The sequence below is a fragment of the Myxine glutinosa genome, chromosome 1, assembly GCF_964187855.1.
Source record: "Myxine glutinosa chromosome 1, kmMyxGlut1.1, whole genome shotgun sequence".
NCBI lineage: Eukaryota > Metazoa > Chordata > Myxini > Myxiniformes > Myxinidae > Myxine > Myxine glutinosa.
This window is the reverse complement of record NC_136261.1, coordinates 197,349,119-197,368,183: the sequence shown is the minus strand read 5'-3', so window position 1 is coordinate 197,368,183 and position 19,065 is coordinate 197,349,119. Positions and strand designations below refer to the sequence as shown.

Sequence of the window (19,065 nt, the reverse complement as noted above, 5' to 3'; positions counted from 1 at the left end):
TGCAATAAGGATGTAATTAGAAATTTGGAATATTTTTCTTTCTTTCTTTCTCTCCTCTGCATCAGCTTTTCCTATCCCTCCATTCTATCCTCCAAAGCCGTTGTCTTTTTCCTTTTAGGCTTTCAAAGGGAGAATCAAGACATTTCATATCCTCTGTATTTGTCCACAATCTTTTCTGTACCTGGTTGTCCTCCAGTACCATGTGTACTTTTATCTAGCCACCCCTCTGGTCGTGTCTGATCCATTTGAGTTCTTACCAGCCAAGGTGTATGCACGTACACACACCATGTAAAAAAAATTTTTACACTTCAGTTGTTTATTTTTTGTTCTTCTTATTCATGAATTCCATATGCTCAGTAAGGAGCACAAACAAGTAGTGTATCTTGGCTCATTCATTGACAAATTATATCTTCAAGTAAATGTTGGATGGCAGTTTTATCAAGAAGATTAGTCAAACAGCATCCTCAGGCGCTTCTTCACGATCTCGATCATATCACTGGGGAGATCGCTGGAATTCACTATCTGCTCCACATTCTGCAGGCGGGCATTCACGTCCTGCAGAAGCTCGTCTCCAAGTACTTCCTCCACACGGCAGAGCCAAGCTTCCAACTGCGGCTTCCCGGCGAGCGTGTCGTAGCCTACCGCTTTGGGCTGTGGGTGAGATCATGTCAATGTTTACATGTGAATGTACCTTGTTTCAAAGTGCTGCAGAATGGGTAATGCTCATATTGTTTAAATGCCAGCTGGTATGTTCCGTTACCTGCTGAAGGTGGCAGTAGGCGAGCAGATCGGCAATGGAAATCTGTGAGCCACACAGAAAACTTTTTTCCTGCAAAAACTTTGATTGTAAAACTCCCACTGTCAACTCCAAGTTTTCTTTCATCTCTTGAACCTTCTTCTCAGCAACTGGCTTCCCAGATATTTTGGGAATGAGAGTCTTTCAGGGAGAGAAAAACGGGTATTATTGGTATCATGCATTTCTTTGGTTTGTATGAATTGTCAAATGAATCCTTGTCAATCTTAACTCCCAGCAGATTATACTGTATATCATACCTGAAGTCCAGTAGCAGAACCAATGGTTTAATTATGGCTGTTATATATAGCAACAAATAGTCCCATCCCTTCCACACATTTGTCATTTAACTCTACCATGGGCCTTGGCCCTCCTAAAAAGAAAAAGAAAAAGGTTTTCCCATTTTAAATAATTTCAAGCACATATATTTTATTATGCAGAATTAGTCCTGTGAACAGTATTGTGTTTTAATTTAATAGAACACATTACCCTGCGCTGTCTTGGGTAACAAGGACATGGGCAGTGTGTTCAAGTGGCAAATTTGATTGGTCGTGATGACGCAAAATGACATTTTGTCCAAATACTGTTAAACGGAAGGGGTTTGAAAGTGTCAAAAAGGTGATTTGTGTTCTCGTGTTCAAGTATATAATTCAATTGAAATAAAAATAAAGATTTTATAGGTTTTCAAAAAAAATTCTGGAAGTTTACCGCCGTTGATGCAGCGTCTTTTACACCACCTTATTTAACACATTTAGTTCTTCATGCCTCTTGTTTGTTGTTTACGACATCCCTAAAAAGAGGAAATAATGCTTCTTCTTCACAAACTATGTATCCATATGTCATTGTGAAGTTTAAATATAATCAACAAAATCTCTTTCTAGAACTGATCATGATCATTCCACAAACTTCTCACTCTACTTGTTATGCCAACCCTTCTGTCTAAGAGCATTCACATATGGCATGCAGTACACAGCAAAGTCGGCCATTTTGTGATACCCAATCCCATTACTGTACTGTGCACTGACTACCAAGTGCTTGTGAACAACAAATTCAAGATGATTTCTTTTTTTATTTGTTCTCTTTGATAGTTTTTAAGTCTGCTATAAACATTACAATTATTTAATTATGGCTTCAGCCCTGGTGTGTATTTCCTCAACCGGTCATGTGTGTTTTTAAATATTTTAGTGGTGAACTGAACAGAGATATTCAGCTTCATGGTTGGGTTGTGGTACATGTGAGAGGAAGTATGGGACAATGTTCATCCACAAACTGCAGTGCTGCCAGGCAAAGTACTCGTCCACAAGCGCGCGTGCCTGTGGCTCCTTGGGATACCAGTGTTCAGCAACAGGGTACATAGCTGCCAGGTACTTTAGGATAGCAACGCTAGGAAGAGGAAAACAAAAACAGAATGAACAGAGAAGGAATATTGTAAAATAAGAAATTACTGGAGCTGGATAGTCTTGCTGCTTTACCTCTCAGTAAGCTTGAAACCATCATGACAGATCACTGGCACCTTTTGAAGAGGATTTACTTGAAAAAATTCATCTTTCAATTGGTCTCCTGGTACACACACACACACACACACATTAAAAAGTTCCCCACTTGATAAAATAATCTCCAAACCCGAAGGTTCCCATTTTTGCAATGAAAATGATATGTGGGACAGGGAGCACGAGGCTCGATCGAGTGTGGGGGGTTCAAGAGGTGTCTGACAGTGCCATGTTGGCTCTAGCGTGGCATGGCTGGAAGCACCAGGGCAGTGTGCTAGTGGCGACAAGGCACATGCCTTACATTTTACCCACTGCTTCCATGTTGTTTCCAACCAGAAGCACCAGGCCAGGAATGAGGCAAGGTCGGACCAAAATACAGGGAGTGCTGTGCCTGGGCCCAAGAGCGCTAGTTGTCAGGTCCCACAAACGATTAAGCTTACACCTAATCTCTACCAGCACATCTATATCACATCTCCACTTTTTAGGGTCTCCATTTTTTTTCCTTGCATAGGTACTTGTAAAAGCAGGTCTGCTGGAACTGTGCAGGCCTTGTGTGACTAGTATGATGTCATAGCTATCATGTTCACTGTTCACTTGCAATCTTTATTCTCTCCTCTTTACACCATCTTTTCTCATTAAGTTTCAATAGCTCAGCATGTAAGATAGTTGCTCCAAGTGTTTCGTTAACTGGCTGTCCAGGCCTGATGTTTGGCTGAAGCCAACTCAAATTTGTTTAGCTGGTGCTGATGTTAACTCTCCTACTGTCAAATGACACTGTTGGACATTTCACATGTGTGAGCCAATGCCAGCAGATGGGTCCCCAGATACAAGGGACAACATGTGTACTTTTGTGCAATCTGGTAGTTTAAAGTTAGGACTGATAAATATCAATCCCAGACTAGGCAATTCATGTTAGGCCTGCACCGTCCTATCAGGTGACATTTTTGACTGCACTGCTCATCAACATCCCACAAGCATTGTCTGCTGAAATGTAGACCACTGTAACAATTCACCTTTCACCAGTAAATACAACAAAAGATAGTGTAAAGGTCCCTATACAAATATATTTTGGTAAACCATGCAACTTTATAACGAATTCACCCTTTTTGAATCACATGGTTTATAATGTCTAAATCGTTTTTTTTTATTTAAGTTTCAGCAGCCACAATTTTCCTTGGTTTCAGAAAACAAAAGGTGTAAGAATAAAAGGTTGATAACATAAGCTTTGGTCCATTCTGATACATCTATTGATGATCTATAACTTTTAGCAGTATGTGAATAACTGCTCATGTGCGATTGATAACATTTTTATATCCAAGACAAAAGCAGACAACAGTTTAATACAATATGAGATAGAACAGCACTCGGTAGAGCGCATACTCCACCAGGCGGAACAGTTTACGTTTTGTATCCCACTGATAGGCCGGATCTGGATTCGGATCTGAACCAAAATCTAATCGCCTTGTTCTTGTCACCTAACCAACTCATTCACCTATTTTTGTCAGAATTTGTCAACAGATTTTTTAAATATCATGTTATATATCGCTTTTCGCCCGATCTCTCAATGGTGAAGAATCACTTAAAAAATTAAATAATTATTGTATCCAAATCCATATTCAGATTCAGATCTTCACCAAAATGGAAGCAATTCGGTCTTGTTTGCCGACACACCCAACCTGTCTCCCAAGTTTCGGCCGAATCTGTCCACAACTTTTTGAGATATCCTGCTATACAGTCGGACCCCGCTATTCGCAGGTTCCGCGTATTCGCAGTTGATAAAATGCGACCTGTTTCTCTTCGCGGAAAAGTGTCCCGCAAATTTGCAGTTTTTTTTTTCTATTCGCGCCCATGTTCCACAAAATCACGGGGGGTTTTTTCTTATTCACGGCTGTGTTCTGCCAATTTGCGGTTTTTCAGGGGTGCAAAAAAAATATTTCACGAGTCGTTAGATTGGCACATTTATAAAAACCCATCTTTCACCAGCCATGCATAAAGCAGCTGGACATACGCAAAAAAAAACATCATGAGCCGCGAACATGATGGTGTTGTGGTTTTTTGTTTTGTTTCATGATGCGATATGGTTAAGCAGGTTCAGCACTTTTAATAAACTGTAAGCCCATTCCTTCAATAAATTGGAAATGGAACCTAGTGTTGACATTTTAAAAAATTTGTAAGCATTTTTTAATAAAACTGTAATCATGTGCATTTGCGGTCGAAAATATTTTAAACTTTAAAATTTTTCCTCTATGAATCAGGAACCGCTAGGAACCCATAACGTATCGCCATTTTCCCCATTGAAACAATGCCGTGGGCGTACATTTGCTGGATTTTCATCGACCTTCGCGGATTGTCGTCGACATTCTCGGGATTTGCCTCACCATTCGCGGAATTTTGCCTCGCCATTCACGGATTTTCGCGACTCAGGAAGCTATCCCCCCTTTTTCCATTGAACCAATGCCCAGCTATTCATGGTTTCACAATTCGTGGCATTTTCCAGGAATGTATCCCCCGCTAATAGCAGGGTCCCAGAGCATATTGTTTTTGACCCTATCTCTCAATGGTGAAGAATCACTTTAAAATCCTCAGGTTCAGATCCGGATCTGCATCTTCACCAAAATCGAATCATTTCTTCCAAGTCACACACCCAACCTCTCCACCAAATTTTGGCCGAATCCGTCCACAACTTTTTTAGATATCCTGTTCACAAAAAGAAAGACAGGGGTGAAAACATAAGATCCCACCACATTTGGTGGTGAAGGTAATAACCACCATGATGCATCAGTAATTCATACAAGCATAGATTTACAAGGTATTTACAAGCATAGATTTTGTACAATAATTTTGAAAGGTACCCTTAAAGAGGTCCAGGGTCTTCTCGGTGTATGGGATGTTGTTTTTCTGAGCCATAAACACAACAGCACGGCACGGAGGTGACATCAGATCCACGTATATGTCCAGGCTCATGATTGAGATATATAAGATGTTTTCTGCACAAGACATTGCATTTTGAATGCCAATGTGTTTACGTGAAGTTAAATGTAATCCACAGATGTATGCATTTTAGTTTGTGGAATATTTTGTGAACAGAGTAATTGCCAAACCACGCTTCACCTCTTGTCTCACAAAATTGCTCACAATGAGGCGTGATCACACTTACCCGAGGTTCACGGAAGAGCGATGTGACAGCATAGAACGAAAATGAACTGACAGTGGAGCAACATTTGGACACAGTAAGCAAGAGGATGAATGAACAGGAAAACAATGGAAACACAGTAACCCACAAATAGGATGGTGGGGTTAGGTTGAGTGGGGTTAATGTGGGTAGAAAGGATTGTGGTTTGTTGCCGTTTTCATATGGAGCCTGTGGCTGCTGGTTGCATCATTTCCCTGGAAGTGCGTTTGTGCTGCTGATGCACTGCTCATCAATCCCCAATTACCAGTGAGCTGGTACTCAATTTGCCGACCTCAGAAGGATGACAGGCTGAGTCAACCCCCCTCGTGTTAATTCAACGATCAACCGGGATTCGAACTCAGGATCCTGGGATCCCAAGCCGGTACCCTAACCGCTAAGCCAACACCAGGCCAGTTTGTGGGTAAGCATTGGGGATGACATGAGATGTTAATGCATTTCCCTGGAGTTAAGAGTGGGATTGAGCAACCTCTTGAAGGTGGATCCACAAACAGGAGAAAATTAATAAAATAACTTTATGAGGTGTGCAGTTAGCCTGGTTTACCAGGAGGGGGTTACTAGAAAAATGCACGTATCCTGGGGGAGCTCGGGATTTCCTGGATTGAAAAACATGTTCCATTTCTCAAACCAGCATCTAATCGATGCCAGATCAGCAGAGTGACATAGCTGCTGTTTGTGTGTCAGTGCGATTGGGTATTGTATGACAATGTGAAGTCATCCCACAAAAAGAATAGAGGTTTTCCAGAGCATTGGAAAGATCATTTATGTAAATAGTGCCTTGAGGAACTTCAGCCTTCATTGGGAGAGATGAGAAAATTGCATTTAAAGCTGCATGCTGACTGTGGAAATGCAGGAAGTTGGAAGGCCAGGTAAAAGTTGGCCTTCTATGCCACAGGCAGCAAGCTTAGCAGAATGCCAGATCATGTCCAATGGCGAAGAAATAAGCAGGGAGACCATCCTGACCTGTTTTATTTTTATTTTTGCATCGATGATTGAGCTGTGTGGAAGAGACTAGAGCAGAAATGAAGGGAACAAAATGGAAAGAGGGAAACATTAACAGCAGGGTAGAAGTGAGAGAGAGAGAGACCAGGGGAAGGGGGATGGACACATGGGGTGAACAAGCTGCACACAAGCTGATAGAAACAGCAGAGGAATGGGAACGTGGGAATGAAACAGAGAAGGAACAAACCAATTGACCATTAACAAACGAAAGGAGATGAGGAAGAGGGGGGGGGGTCTAAAAACAATTGGACATATTGTGGGAATCGGACAGAGTTGGGGGGGAAAAACAATAACGAAAAAAAAGGGTAGGCCCAAAACTATCCGAGCCTGAGACAAATGATTGAAATAAATACTGTAGTGTGAGCTTCAAAAAATACATAGAGTGAGCACTCAGTATGAAGGACAATCAACACAAAGGACATAAAATATATGGCAGCACAGATAAATTCAGAACGTTCACTTAGCTTTTCAAGAGAAGATATCTGGGAAGATCAAGAGATGCAACCATGCACCAGGTAACCGGAAACACAAGTGACTGGAACCTTATTTCATGTTTGTTTAAGCCTTCCAACCATTGCTGAGAGGAGCAACAGCATGCACAGACCCGAGTGACTGGGCCAGAGTCCAAATTGATGGTCAGAGGTCAAGCTGCTTGAAAAGAGGAAATCCACCAGCAGCAATGATGGATTCCATGGCTTTGTTTATAATATTCAAACTAAGTGTATCAATTGGTCGATAGTTGAAAGGATTTGTTTTTGCGTTCTTCTTGTAAACTGGAGTGTTCTTCAGGAGCAGAGAAGACATCAGGATTAGTTGTAGAATGTAGATGTTGGCATATTGTTCAGAAAGGATGAAGGATTCTGTGAGGAAGGTCAGAGGATGACTCTCGAACAGATGCGAGACAACCAAATGAGGACAGGCTGGAGAGCACAGACAGAGTAGCAAAAGCAGCAGCAGCATAGGATTTAAGATAGGCCATTGATGCCATCGGGATGCACTACCGAAGCAGGTTTTAGCCTAGACACAACTTTATCTTCTCGAAACGGATACAAAGTCCAGTAGACAGTGGGTGCAAGGGGGTAAAATGATCAGGGGGGGATCGAGATGGGTTGGCAACAGGTTTTGGAAGCAAACACCAATTTGTGCCATTCTTCATCTCAGGCAGAGCCTGTATTTATGTCATTCGAGGGGATACAGAGGAAGCATACACCACCGGTGTACTTGACAAGGTGCCACCACCGTTTTGAAAAAAAAAAGACACTGATTTGAGAATTCGGCCTTGAGATTTGCAAGATGATGCTTTATGGCTTGCCTAAAGATAAACACACTTGCTGTGAGCCTTACAGGGTGACCTAAAGTTACCCTCAACCAGTTAACCTTCCATGTGAAGAAAACAACAAGCTTCTATCTTATCTTTTTCCTTACAAACACAACTTGCCTGCGAGCCTCGTTCTCAGTTAAAAATTGGTCACGTGTTCATTTGTACTGCAACGATCATCAGTTTCCCATTGGAGCAGAGTTCAATAGTGTTGTACAGTTTTCAAAATTTGCATTGATAAATATTTGCAGGGAATTTCTGAAACTTCGGCAAGCATGAAGTCTCTGTCCGAGAATTATGAAACACAAGGAACATCTCTCAAAACACACGCAAGACTTGAAGGCAAATGTGAGTTTCAACATTTGGTGAAGATTAACTCACCATAAAGAACAAAGACAATAAAAAATATATTTACGTATCGGATTGCTTTGGGATAACACTCCCATCAAAAATTATCTCGTAGTAGAGCAGATGCCATGATTCCGGTAGGGGTACGCGGAATTATCGATACATCAGCACAATGCGCTGTTTTGAAACGACATGTATTGCAGTGCAACCATAGGTAATCTATTGCAGTGTTTCTCAACCTTTTACAACGTCTTTCATCCTAATCACGTGGTTCAAACAACTTACTCACCTTATCGCAAAGCAATGGATTCAATCACAGCGATTTGAAAACTAAATAGTAGGAAATACTGACCTTTTGATGATGAAATTAGGATACCAGAACCTTTATTTTCATACTAATGAACACGCTGTCGTGCCAGAACAATATACAAGTCAAGAATAGGCCTACACACCTCGTCGTCATCATTTTCATGTCTACACTTCGATCGAGCCACATTTGGAGGATGAGAATCAAGGCAATCCTCTGACCTTCCTCACAGAATCCTGCATCCTTTCTGAACAATATGCCAACATCTACATTCTACAACTAATCCCGATGTCTGCTCTGCTCCTGAATTTGGTCAGCGATGGCATCATAGCAAGGAGTGATGGATGTTTCCATGGCTCCCCGCATCAGAGGATCAAGGTATAACAGCCTCTTCGTTTGGATCGCAATTAATTCTGGGCATCCCTTTGAAAGTATGTGGTGGCCATGCAAACAAGGATGGACATGGCTTAATCTGCCAGGGCCATGTATTCAGGAAATTGAATCAGAGATACCCAGAAGCCCCGTATTAGTCGAATGCAGTGAAGGAAGATTTCTGCACGAAATCCGTTTGCAAATCAAGAAGTGACTCCATGAGTTTACCCAGTTGAGCCATTTTCATGTGCTCGGATACAAATGGATTCACGATCCACATCGTTTTCTTCAGAGATTCAGCCTCATTTTCTGGAAAGTGCAGTCTCAGATTTTCCCCCAGCAGCTCAAGATGAATGAGGACGAGGTCCTTCACCTTTTCTTCCAAAGGAGGAGCTCTTTCCTCGCACTCACTTTGCTTCAGGAAGTTGTCCAGGAGGGGATAAAGTCGGCAAAGTTCTTCTCCTTGACATGACTTTTCCAAAAATCAATTCCCAGTTTGAAGCCTTCGATCTTCAATTTAAACGATGTCTCCACCTTTCCCCTGGATCGACAGGTTCAGCTTGTTCAAGTGTTCGCATATCGAGGACAAATAATTCAGTATGGCAAGCCAATAGTCATCCTGAAAGTATGAGGCCTTCTCCCTGTCCTCTTCAAAGAACGCAGCCAATTAGTCTTTCAGAGCCAGAACTCAGGAAAGCACTTTGCCTCTTAACAGCCATTGGACTTCTGCAAGAAACAGCAGCTTCATATATATAGCATCCTTATCTTTGGACAGCTGTGAGAACAAATGGAATTTGCACATCAGGTAATTAGCCATATGCAATCAGCTGAGCCTCATTGCCCACACAAGTTGTCTCGTCAAATTACAGTCTGAAGCAAGAAGCTTCCCTTAGCCTTACGAGCAATTGATATTTTAAGTTGTCCGCAATTGACGTACATGTCTTCAATGTACTATTGGATAGAGGAATTGTCTTCACTTTGTCCACTGCCTTCTTTCCTCCATGGAGATACTCAGCAGCAACTTCCAGACGTGGTTCTGCCATATTCAACATCTGCAGCTGATGTCTCTCCCTCTTATAAGACTACGGTAACCTTCTCATTTTCCTCCGTCACTGTTCTCTTCAAGTACAGAGACATTGCAAGAAAGGCACGATCTCACGAGATATGTGGAATGACGTGTTACGTAATTTTTGAACGGCCCCATATTGGGGTTAAACAATCCGTGACTTTGTGACAAATCAGCTCGTTCTGATATTACCGTGGTGGAGGGTGACATGGATGAGAGGTGTCAAGTTACTTTTTTAATGGCGCATTAAATGCGTTTCCCAATCGGCCGGCTACCGGATTTTGCCGCAGGTTGTGACCACAGTGCTGTCTTTCTTGTTCCTCCATCATACACCTCACTTTTTTCAATATGAACAAGTAGTAGATTCTACTATGAGTAATAAATACATTCACTCAGGTTGAGAGGCACTATTGTTAAATCAAACTGCCAGAGTTCCCTATTTCTTAAAATGAAACCATGCTGGGCGATTTCTTTTCACATTCTTCTGCTTCTGCCAAGTTGGCTTGTAATTGTGTTGTAGCTAGGAATGTAGCTCATCCTCCACACACGTCCCAAGGAAGCAATGCAGACGTCGATTTGGAAGTTGTGAAAATATTAAAAGGAAAGTCGGATGAATGGCTCAACGTTTGGGTTTTAAACGTACAACTGATTAAACGGGCAAATAAGTTATCGTTGCTTGTTATCATCAGTTCACCAATACCAGCATAATGGTTAGAGATCGAGTCTGGGAGGTCTGGTTCAAATTCCGACCGAGTCATACCAAAGACTAAAAATGGTACCTACGCAGCAGGGTGTGTCGAATTTTTCAACTTTCAAATTCCAAATATGATGGGTGCTAAAAAGTTGCAGCATGACTTGGGAATTCTAAAGATATTTTTGTTAATTTAATATAATTTAGTTTTGCTTGGTAAAAAGCTACATAAAAATAATAACTTTTTGGACGTTTTTGTGGAATTTTCGATAATTTTGAACATGCCTTTTTAAATACTTCTTTATGAAAAAATATCTTGCCTGAAATTATTGTGTGTAAAATTGCCTGAAAATCATAAAAAAATGATTGCCAAGTACTTGCTGTTATAATATATATTATAATATGTAGATTTCATGAAGGAGAAGGGCATTGATAAAAGCCTGCAGGCCATTGGAGGTGATTCTACAAATGCTAACACTGGCTGGGACGTAGGTTCCATGCATTGGGTAGAGGTGAAGCTTTGCCGTAAGCTGATCTGGTTGGTTTGTACCCTCCACACTAACGAGTTACCCCTGCGACACTTGATCATAGCACTGGATGGGAAGACCTTGTCTAACAACAAGTGGACAGGTAACATTGGCAAGATGCTAGACACTGCAACAGAACTTGAAATTGATCCTTCATTCACCAAACTCTCAATTGGAGAGCCTCTTATTTCACTGAGTGACAATGTGGTAACGGATCTCTCTACTGATCAAGCGTACGGGTATAGGTTCACACAGGCCATAAGGAGAGGAGAACTTCCCACAGATCTGGCCCTTCTTGACATTGGTCCAGTGAGCCATTCAAGGTGGCTGACAACAGCAAACAGGCTTTGTCGCATATGGGTTTCAAAACATGGCCTTAAAGGCAAAACCCTCAACAATTTAAGACTGATAGTGTAATACATTGTTGGTATGTACTACCCCTGTTGGTTCAACATCAAAGTAAAACACTCTTGGGTGGAAGGCCCGCGCCACATCTTATTTCAGCTGCGGCTAGTTAGGCTGCAAGAGAAGGCTGTAGTGGATGTTGTTTTGCCAACCATCAAGCGCTCAGCATGGTATGCATTCAGCGAAATGATAATCCAGACACTCGTGCTCAGATGACAGAGAGGAGAGGAGAGCTGGTGTCCAAAAGATTGTTGACATGAGGGGCGGAGATGATGACACACTTGGAGATCTTTCTGTACGTCCCAGGAAGACACCTTCCATCAACCCCAGGGCTTCTTCCCTGTTGGAGCTGATAGACTGGTCTGACGGGGTATATGAACCTCCTTTGACATGTAAACTGCCCACAGCGAAAGTAAAGAAGTTCTTTGATAAGCCGATGCAAGTTCCACAGTGGCCCTCTCATACTCAGTCAATAGAGAGGTGTGTGAATCAAGTCACAGAGGCAGCAGGCAGGGTGTATGCACATGAGAAACGTGAGGGCTATATCAGAGGCCAATAAGCAAGTCAGCAGCTGATGTCCACGAACGATTCAAAGCAGATTTGATGAAACTTGTTGTTTAATTTTTTTTTTAAACTGATGCCATTACTTTCTAATGTTGTTTTATGATTACAAGGATATGTTTTATGCAGAGAAACTAAAATTTTTTATAGCATTACCTGACATTTTGAGAAGCTAAAATTAATAAATATTGTTTTCCGAGAGCAATTTATGTGCTTTTTAATCAAACGTAGATTTGCCAAGCTAAATGTTGTCCAATCACAAAAATAATAGCAGATTTGAATTCTTCACATCCAAAAACATGTTTTTTAAACCCCTCACTGAAGAAATTTCCAAAAATTAATTTTCACCTCCCAAATTGACACGTCCTAGCACTACTGCAGTCCTTCCCTGACACTCAGGATTTTAAAATATAAAGCAGGGACAAACACCCATAGGTTGGCAACCATAACACAAGCTTTTATGGACCAAATGGCCACTCTGCATCTGCGTTGGAGTTCATTGTAAGGGAACTTGTAACGCGTTAATGAAAAGTGCAGGACAAACATGGCAGACACCAATGTGCTTTAATGTCCACGGACATCAATTGTTGGCTACTTTGACATGAACCACAAGAACATTAGTAGACAATGGGCAAATAACATGGGAGTTAAAGCTTGGTTCCCTGCACCGTGAGAACGGGATTCAGATGGGAACATTCATAAACAAACACAATTGTATCTCAGAGTTGCACAATTTACCAACGTGAACACACCACAATGGAACACACACAAACAAACTCACTTGTATCTCGGAGTTGCACATTTTACCAACATGAACACACAATGATGGAACACACACAAACAAACTCAGTTGTATCTCGGAGTTGCACAATTTACCAACATGAACACACCACGATCAAACACACACAAACAAACACACTTGTATCTCGGAGTTGCACAATTTACCAACGTGAACACACCACAATGGAACAAACAAATAAACAAACTCACTTGTATCTCCGAGTTGCACAATTTACCAACATGAACACACCATGATGGAACACACACACAAACAAACTCACTTGTATCTCGGAGTTGCACAATTTACCAACGTGAACACACCATGATGGAACACACACACAAACAAACTCACTTGTGTCTCGGAGTTGCACAATTTACACACATGAACACACCATGATGAAACACAACCAAACTCACTTGTATCTCGGAGTTGCACAATTTACCAACACTAGGGCATGCCCGTACGTGGGTGCAATGCCCGTACGTGGGTACGTGGGTACGTGGGTGCGAGTACGGTGACAATCCCCCCCCCCTCTATTTACATGAAATGGTTTGGTTCATGAAATGTTTTGGTCCATTCGCAACGCCAAAGCGAACGGCGAACGCTTTACATGAAATGGTTTGGTTCATGAAATGTTTTGGTTCATTCGCAACGCCAAAGCGAACGGCGAACGGCTTGCGAGTACAGTGACAATCCCCCCCCCCCCCCCCCCCTCTATTTACATGAAATGGTTTTAATTAGTTTTAAAACATAGTTTAACGCCAACATAGCGGCAACATAGTTTGCCAACGTGAAATAAATGAATACGCTCTCAAATGTGCCGTCCGAGGCAGAGTGTGTTCGCCACGTTCGGCACACGCGATAGCTCGCTGCTCTCTGATTGGTTGAATCGTTTTTTGGACATAGCTCGGTAAGTAATTGTCCGATTAATATGAAACCTTGAAAAGGCACATCCTCGGGTCCCCAGCAATATACCTGGCAAGTTTCAAGTATATCGGACCGGTAGTTGTCGAGAAACAGCGGTCGCATACACACACACACACAGACAGAGATTAGTGGAATTATAGATAGATGACCACACCATGATGGGACACACACACAAACAAACTCACTTGTATCTCGGAATTGCACAATTTACCAACATGAACACACCATGATGGAACACACACACAAACAAACTCACTTGTGTCTCGGAGTTGCACAATTTACCAACGTGAACACACCACAATGGAACACACACAAACAAACTCACTTGTATCTCGGAGTTGCACATTTTACCAACATGAACACACAATGATGGAACACACACAAACAAACTCAGTTGTATCTCGGAGTTGCACAATTTACCAACATGAACACACCACAATCAAACACACACAAACAAACACACTTGGATCTCGGAATTGCACAATTTACCAATATGAACACACCACGATCAAACACACACACAAACAAACTCACTTGCACCTCGGAATTGCACAATTTACCAATATGAACACACCACAATGGAACACACACAAACAAACTCACTTGTATCTCGGAGTTGCACAATTTACCAACATGAACACACCATGATGGAACGCACACACAAACAAACCCACTTGTATCTCGGAATTGCACAATTTACCAACATGAACACACCATGATGGAACACACACACAAACAAACTCACTTGTATCTCGGAGTTGCACAATTTACCAACATGAACACACCATGATGGAACACACACACAAACAAACTCACTTGTGTCTCGGAGTTGCACAATTTACCAACGTGAACACACCACAATGGAACACACACAAACAAACTCACTTGTATCTCGGAGTTGCACATTTTACCAACATGAACACACAATGATGGAACACACACAAACAAACTCAGTTGTATCTCGGAGTTGCACAATTTACCAACATGAACACACCACGATCAAACACACACAAACAAACACACTTGTATCTCGGAGTTGCACAATTTACCAACGTGAACAGACCACAATGGAACACACAAATAAACAAACTCACTTGTATCTCCGAGTTGCACAATTTACCAACATGAACACACCATGATGGAACACACACACAAACAAACTCACTTGTATCTCGGAGTTGCACAATTTACCAACGTGAACACACCATGATGGAACACACACACAAACAAACTCACTTGTATCTCGGAGTTGCACAATTTACCAACGTGAACACACCATGATGGAACACACACACAAACAAACTCACTTGTGTCTCGGAGTTGCACAATTTACACACATGAACACACCATGATGAAACACAACCAAACTCACTTGTATCTCGGAGTTGCACAATTTACCAACATGAACACACCATGATGGGACACACACACAAACAAATTCACTTGTATCTAGGAGTTGCACAATTTACCAACATGACCACCCCATGATGGGACACACACACAAACAAACTCACTTGTATCTCGGAATTGCACAATTTACCAACATGAACACACCATGATGGAACACACACACAAACAAATTAACTTGTATCTAGGAGTTGCACAATTTACCAACATGAACACACACACAAACAAAACTCACTTGTGTCTCGGAGTTGCACAATTTACGAACATGAACACACCATGATGAAACACAACCAAACTCACTTGTATCTCGGAGTTGCACAATTTACCAACATGAACACACCACAATGGAACACACACAAACAAACTCACTTGTATCTCGGAGTTGCACAATTTACCAACATGAACACACCATGATGGAACGCACACACAAACAAACCCACTTGTATCTCGGAATTGCACAATTTACCAACATGAACACACCATGATGGAACACACACACAAACAAACTCACTTGTATCTCGGAGTTGCACAATTTACCAACATGAACACACCATGATGGAACACACACACAAACAAACTCACTTGTGTCTCGGAGTTGCACAATTTACCAATACTAGGGCATGCCCGTACTATATCTATATCTAAAATTATATCCCCCCCCCCTCTATTTACATGAAATGGTTTGGTCCAAAGCGAACGGCTTGCGAGTGGTGACAATCCCCCCCCTCTATTTACATGCAATGGTTTGGTCCAAAGCGAACGGCTTCCGGAGTTTGGTAAAGAAATCGCCATCGCGTGCACATTGCACAAACGCGCAGGAAAGCGAATGAATCGCAAATTCGTTTTTATTAGTTGTAAAACATAGTTTAACGCCAACATAGTTTGCAAACGTGAAATAAATGAATACGCTCTCAAATGTGCCATCCGAGGCAGAGTGTGCCCGCCACGTTCGGCACACGCGATCGTTCGCTGCTCTCTGATTGGTTGAATCGTTTTTTGGACATAGCTCGGTAAGTAATTGTCCGATTAATATGAAACCTTGAAAAGGCACATCCTCGGGTCCCCAGCAATATACCTGGCAAGTTAAAAGTATATCGGACCCGTGGTTGTCGAGAAACAGCGGTCACAGACAAACGTACAGACGTACAGACAGACAGACAGAGATTACTGGAATTATAGATAGACTAGGGCATGCCCGTACTATATATATATCTAAAATTATATCCCCCCCCCCCCCTCTATTTACATGAAATGGTTTGGTCCATTCGCAAAGCCAAAGCGAACGGCTTGCGAGTACGGTGACAATCCCCCCCCCCCCCCTCTATTTACATGAAATGGTTTGGTCCAAAGCGAACGGCTTGCGAGTACGGTGACAATCACCCCCCTCTATTTACATGAAATGGTTTGGTCCAAAGCGAACGGCTTGCGGAGTTTGGTAAAGAAATCGCCATAGCATGCACAAACGCGCAGGAAAGCGAAAGAATCGCAAATTAGTTTTAATTAGTTTTAAAACATAGTTTAACGCCAACATAGCGGCAACATAGTTTGCCAACGTGAAATAAATGAATACGCTCTCAAATGTGCCGTCCGAGGCAGAGTCTGTTCGGCACGTTCGGCACACGTGATAGCTCGCTGCTCTCTGATTGGTTGAATCGTTTTTTGGACATAGCTCGGTAACTACTTCTCTGATTAATATGAAACCTTGAAAAGGCACATCCTCGGGTCCCCAGCAATATACCTGGCAAGTTTCAAGTATATCGGACCGGTAGTTGTCGAGAAACAGCGGTCACAGACAAACACACAGACACACAGACACACAGACATTCACACAGAGATTACTGGAATTATAGATAGATGAACACACCCTGATGAAACACAACCAAACTCACTTGTATCTCGGAGTTGCACAATTTACCAACATGAACACACGATGATGGAACACACACACACACAAACAAACTCAATTGTATCTCGGAATTGCACAATTTACCAATATGAACATACCATGATGGAACACACACACACAAACAAACTCACTTTTATCTCGGAATTGCACAATTTACCAACATGAACACACCATGATGGAACACACACACAAACAAACTCACTTGTATCTAGGAGTTGCACAATTTACCAACATAAACACACCATGATGGAACGCACACACACACACACACACACACACACACACAAACAAACTCACTTGTATCTCGGAGTTGCACAATTTACTAACATGAACACACCATGATGGACCACACACACAAACAAACTCACTTGTATCTAGGAGTTGCACAATTTACCAACATGAACACACCATGATGGAACACACACACAAACAAACTCACTTGTATCTCGGAGTTGCACAATTTACCAATATGAACACACCACGATCAAACTCACACACAAACAAACTCACTTGTGTCTCGGAGTTGCACAATTTACCAACATGAACACACCATGATGGAAAACACACACAAACAAACTCACTTGTATCTCGGAGTTGCACAATTTACCAACATGAACACACCATGATGGAACACACACAAGCTTGTATCTCGGAGTTGCACAATTTACCAATATGACCACACCATGATGGAACACACACACAAGCAAACTCACTTGTATCTCGGAGTTGCACAATTTACCAACATGAACACACCATAATGGAACACACACAAACAAACACACTTGTATCTCGGAATTGCACAATTTACCAATATGAACACACCACGATCAAACTCACACACAAACAAACTCACTTGTGTCTCGGAGTTGCACAATTTACCAACATGAACACACCATGATGGAACACACACAAACAAACTCACTTGTATCTCGGAGTTGCACAATTTACCAACATGAACACACCATGATGGAACACACACACAAACAAACTCACCTGTGTCTCGGAGTTGCACAATTTACCAACATGAACATACCATGATGGAACACACACACAAACAAACTCACCTGTGTCTCGGAGTTGCACAATTTACCAATATGAACACACCATGATGGAACACACACACAAACAAACACACTTGTATCTCGGAGTTGCACATTTTACCATCATGAACACACCACGATGAACCCCATCTATCGTTACGGGATTGAAGATATTTGGCCGACTCCCATTGCCATTACAATCCCCATTCCAAACGCGAATCTTCCGCTCTCATCAATGAGAAACAGATATGTCGTGTTTTCAACGTTTGTAAAGAGTTTATAAGTAAAATCAGCAACATTGTTAAATCAGTGTCCATTCAGTAATCATACACGACCATCCAACACAAATGTCGCACATACTCACACTAAGTTGTAGTAACTCAAACAAACAAGGAGAGAGAGACACAAACTTTCCTCCGTGATGAATAAATAGCGCTGGAGCATGTGACCGCTCCTCCCCCACATGACGTAATCTGCATAAATTACGTATTAAGTCGACATTCAAACTGATCGGATTCAGTGACTCCACGGCGTGCAATAAAACTTTAGTTAAATCAAAACAAACAATAAAACTTACGAAGTTATGATATACCAACGTATACATGGCACGAGTAATAGTAAGCAAGAAGCCGACACATCAATATTCTAAAGACGAAATGAAAAACTAAATTATACTTACAGCGCCATGTATTGAGCTTATGCATTGACGTCACGAAGCACCTAACAACCAATCGCGACGCCATCTTAGAGGGCAAACAAAGGCCTTGACCGTTCATGTGTGAGTCAACTGCGATCGCTCAGCTATGGCTGCCTGGCCTGCGCCGCTGCCCCGAACGCCCGAATTGAAAAAACATTTATTATCCAAGAAGCACATGTTGAAGTCTTTTTCACTAATTCCACATGGTGAATGAATCATAAAAATTATTTTTTGGTG

General features: G+C 41.8%; 1 protein-coding gene across 2 annotated transcripts; it reads right to left on the bottom strand.

The window, feature by feature from the left end:
- Window positions 1-298: 298 nt before the first annotated feature.
- LOC137432809 (glutathione S-transferase theta-1) lies at window positions 299-18,596 on the bottom strand. 2 transcript variants are annotated; one of them, XM_068125040.2, is made up of 6 exons: window positions 18,496-18,596; window positions 5,136-5,270; window positions 2,266-2,353; window positions 2,026-2,176; window positions 761-937; window positions 299-651 (listed from the first exon to the last, which is right to left on the bottom strand). In XM_068125040.2, the coding sequence occupies exons 2-6, from the start codon at window positions 5,245-5,247 to the stop codon at window positions 448-450; spliced, it is 732 nt and encodes a 243-aa protein (XP_067981141.2). In that variant the 5' UTR covers window positions 5,248-5,270; window positions 18,496-18,596; the 3' UTR covers window positions 299-447. The 2 variants fall into 2 exon arrangements, with proteins under 2 accessions (XP_067981141.2, XP_078638319.1); XM_078782193.1 differs by lacking the exon at window positions 18,496-18,596 and adding an exon at window positions 7,914-8,077.
- Window positions 18,597-19,065: the final 469 nt, after the last annotated feature.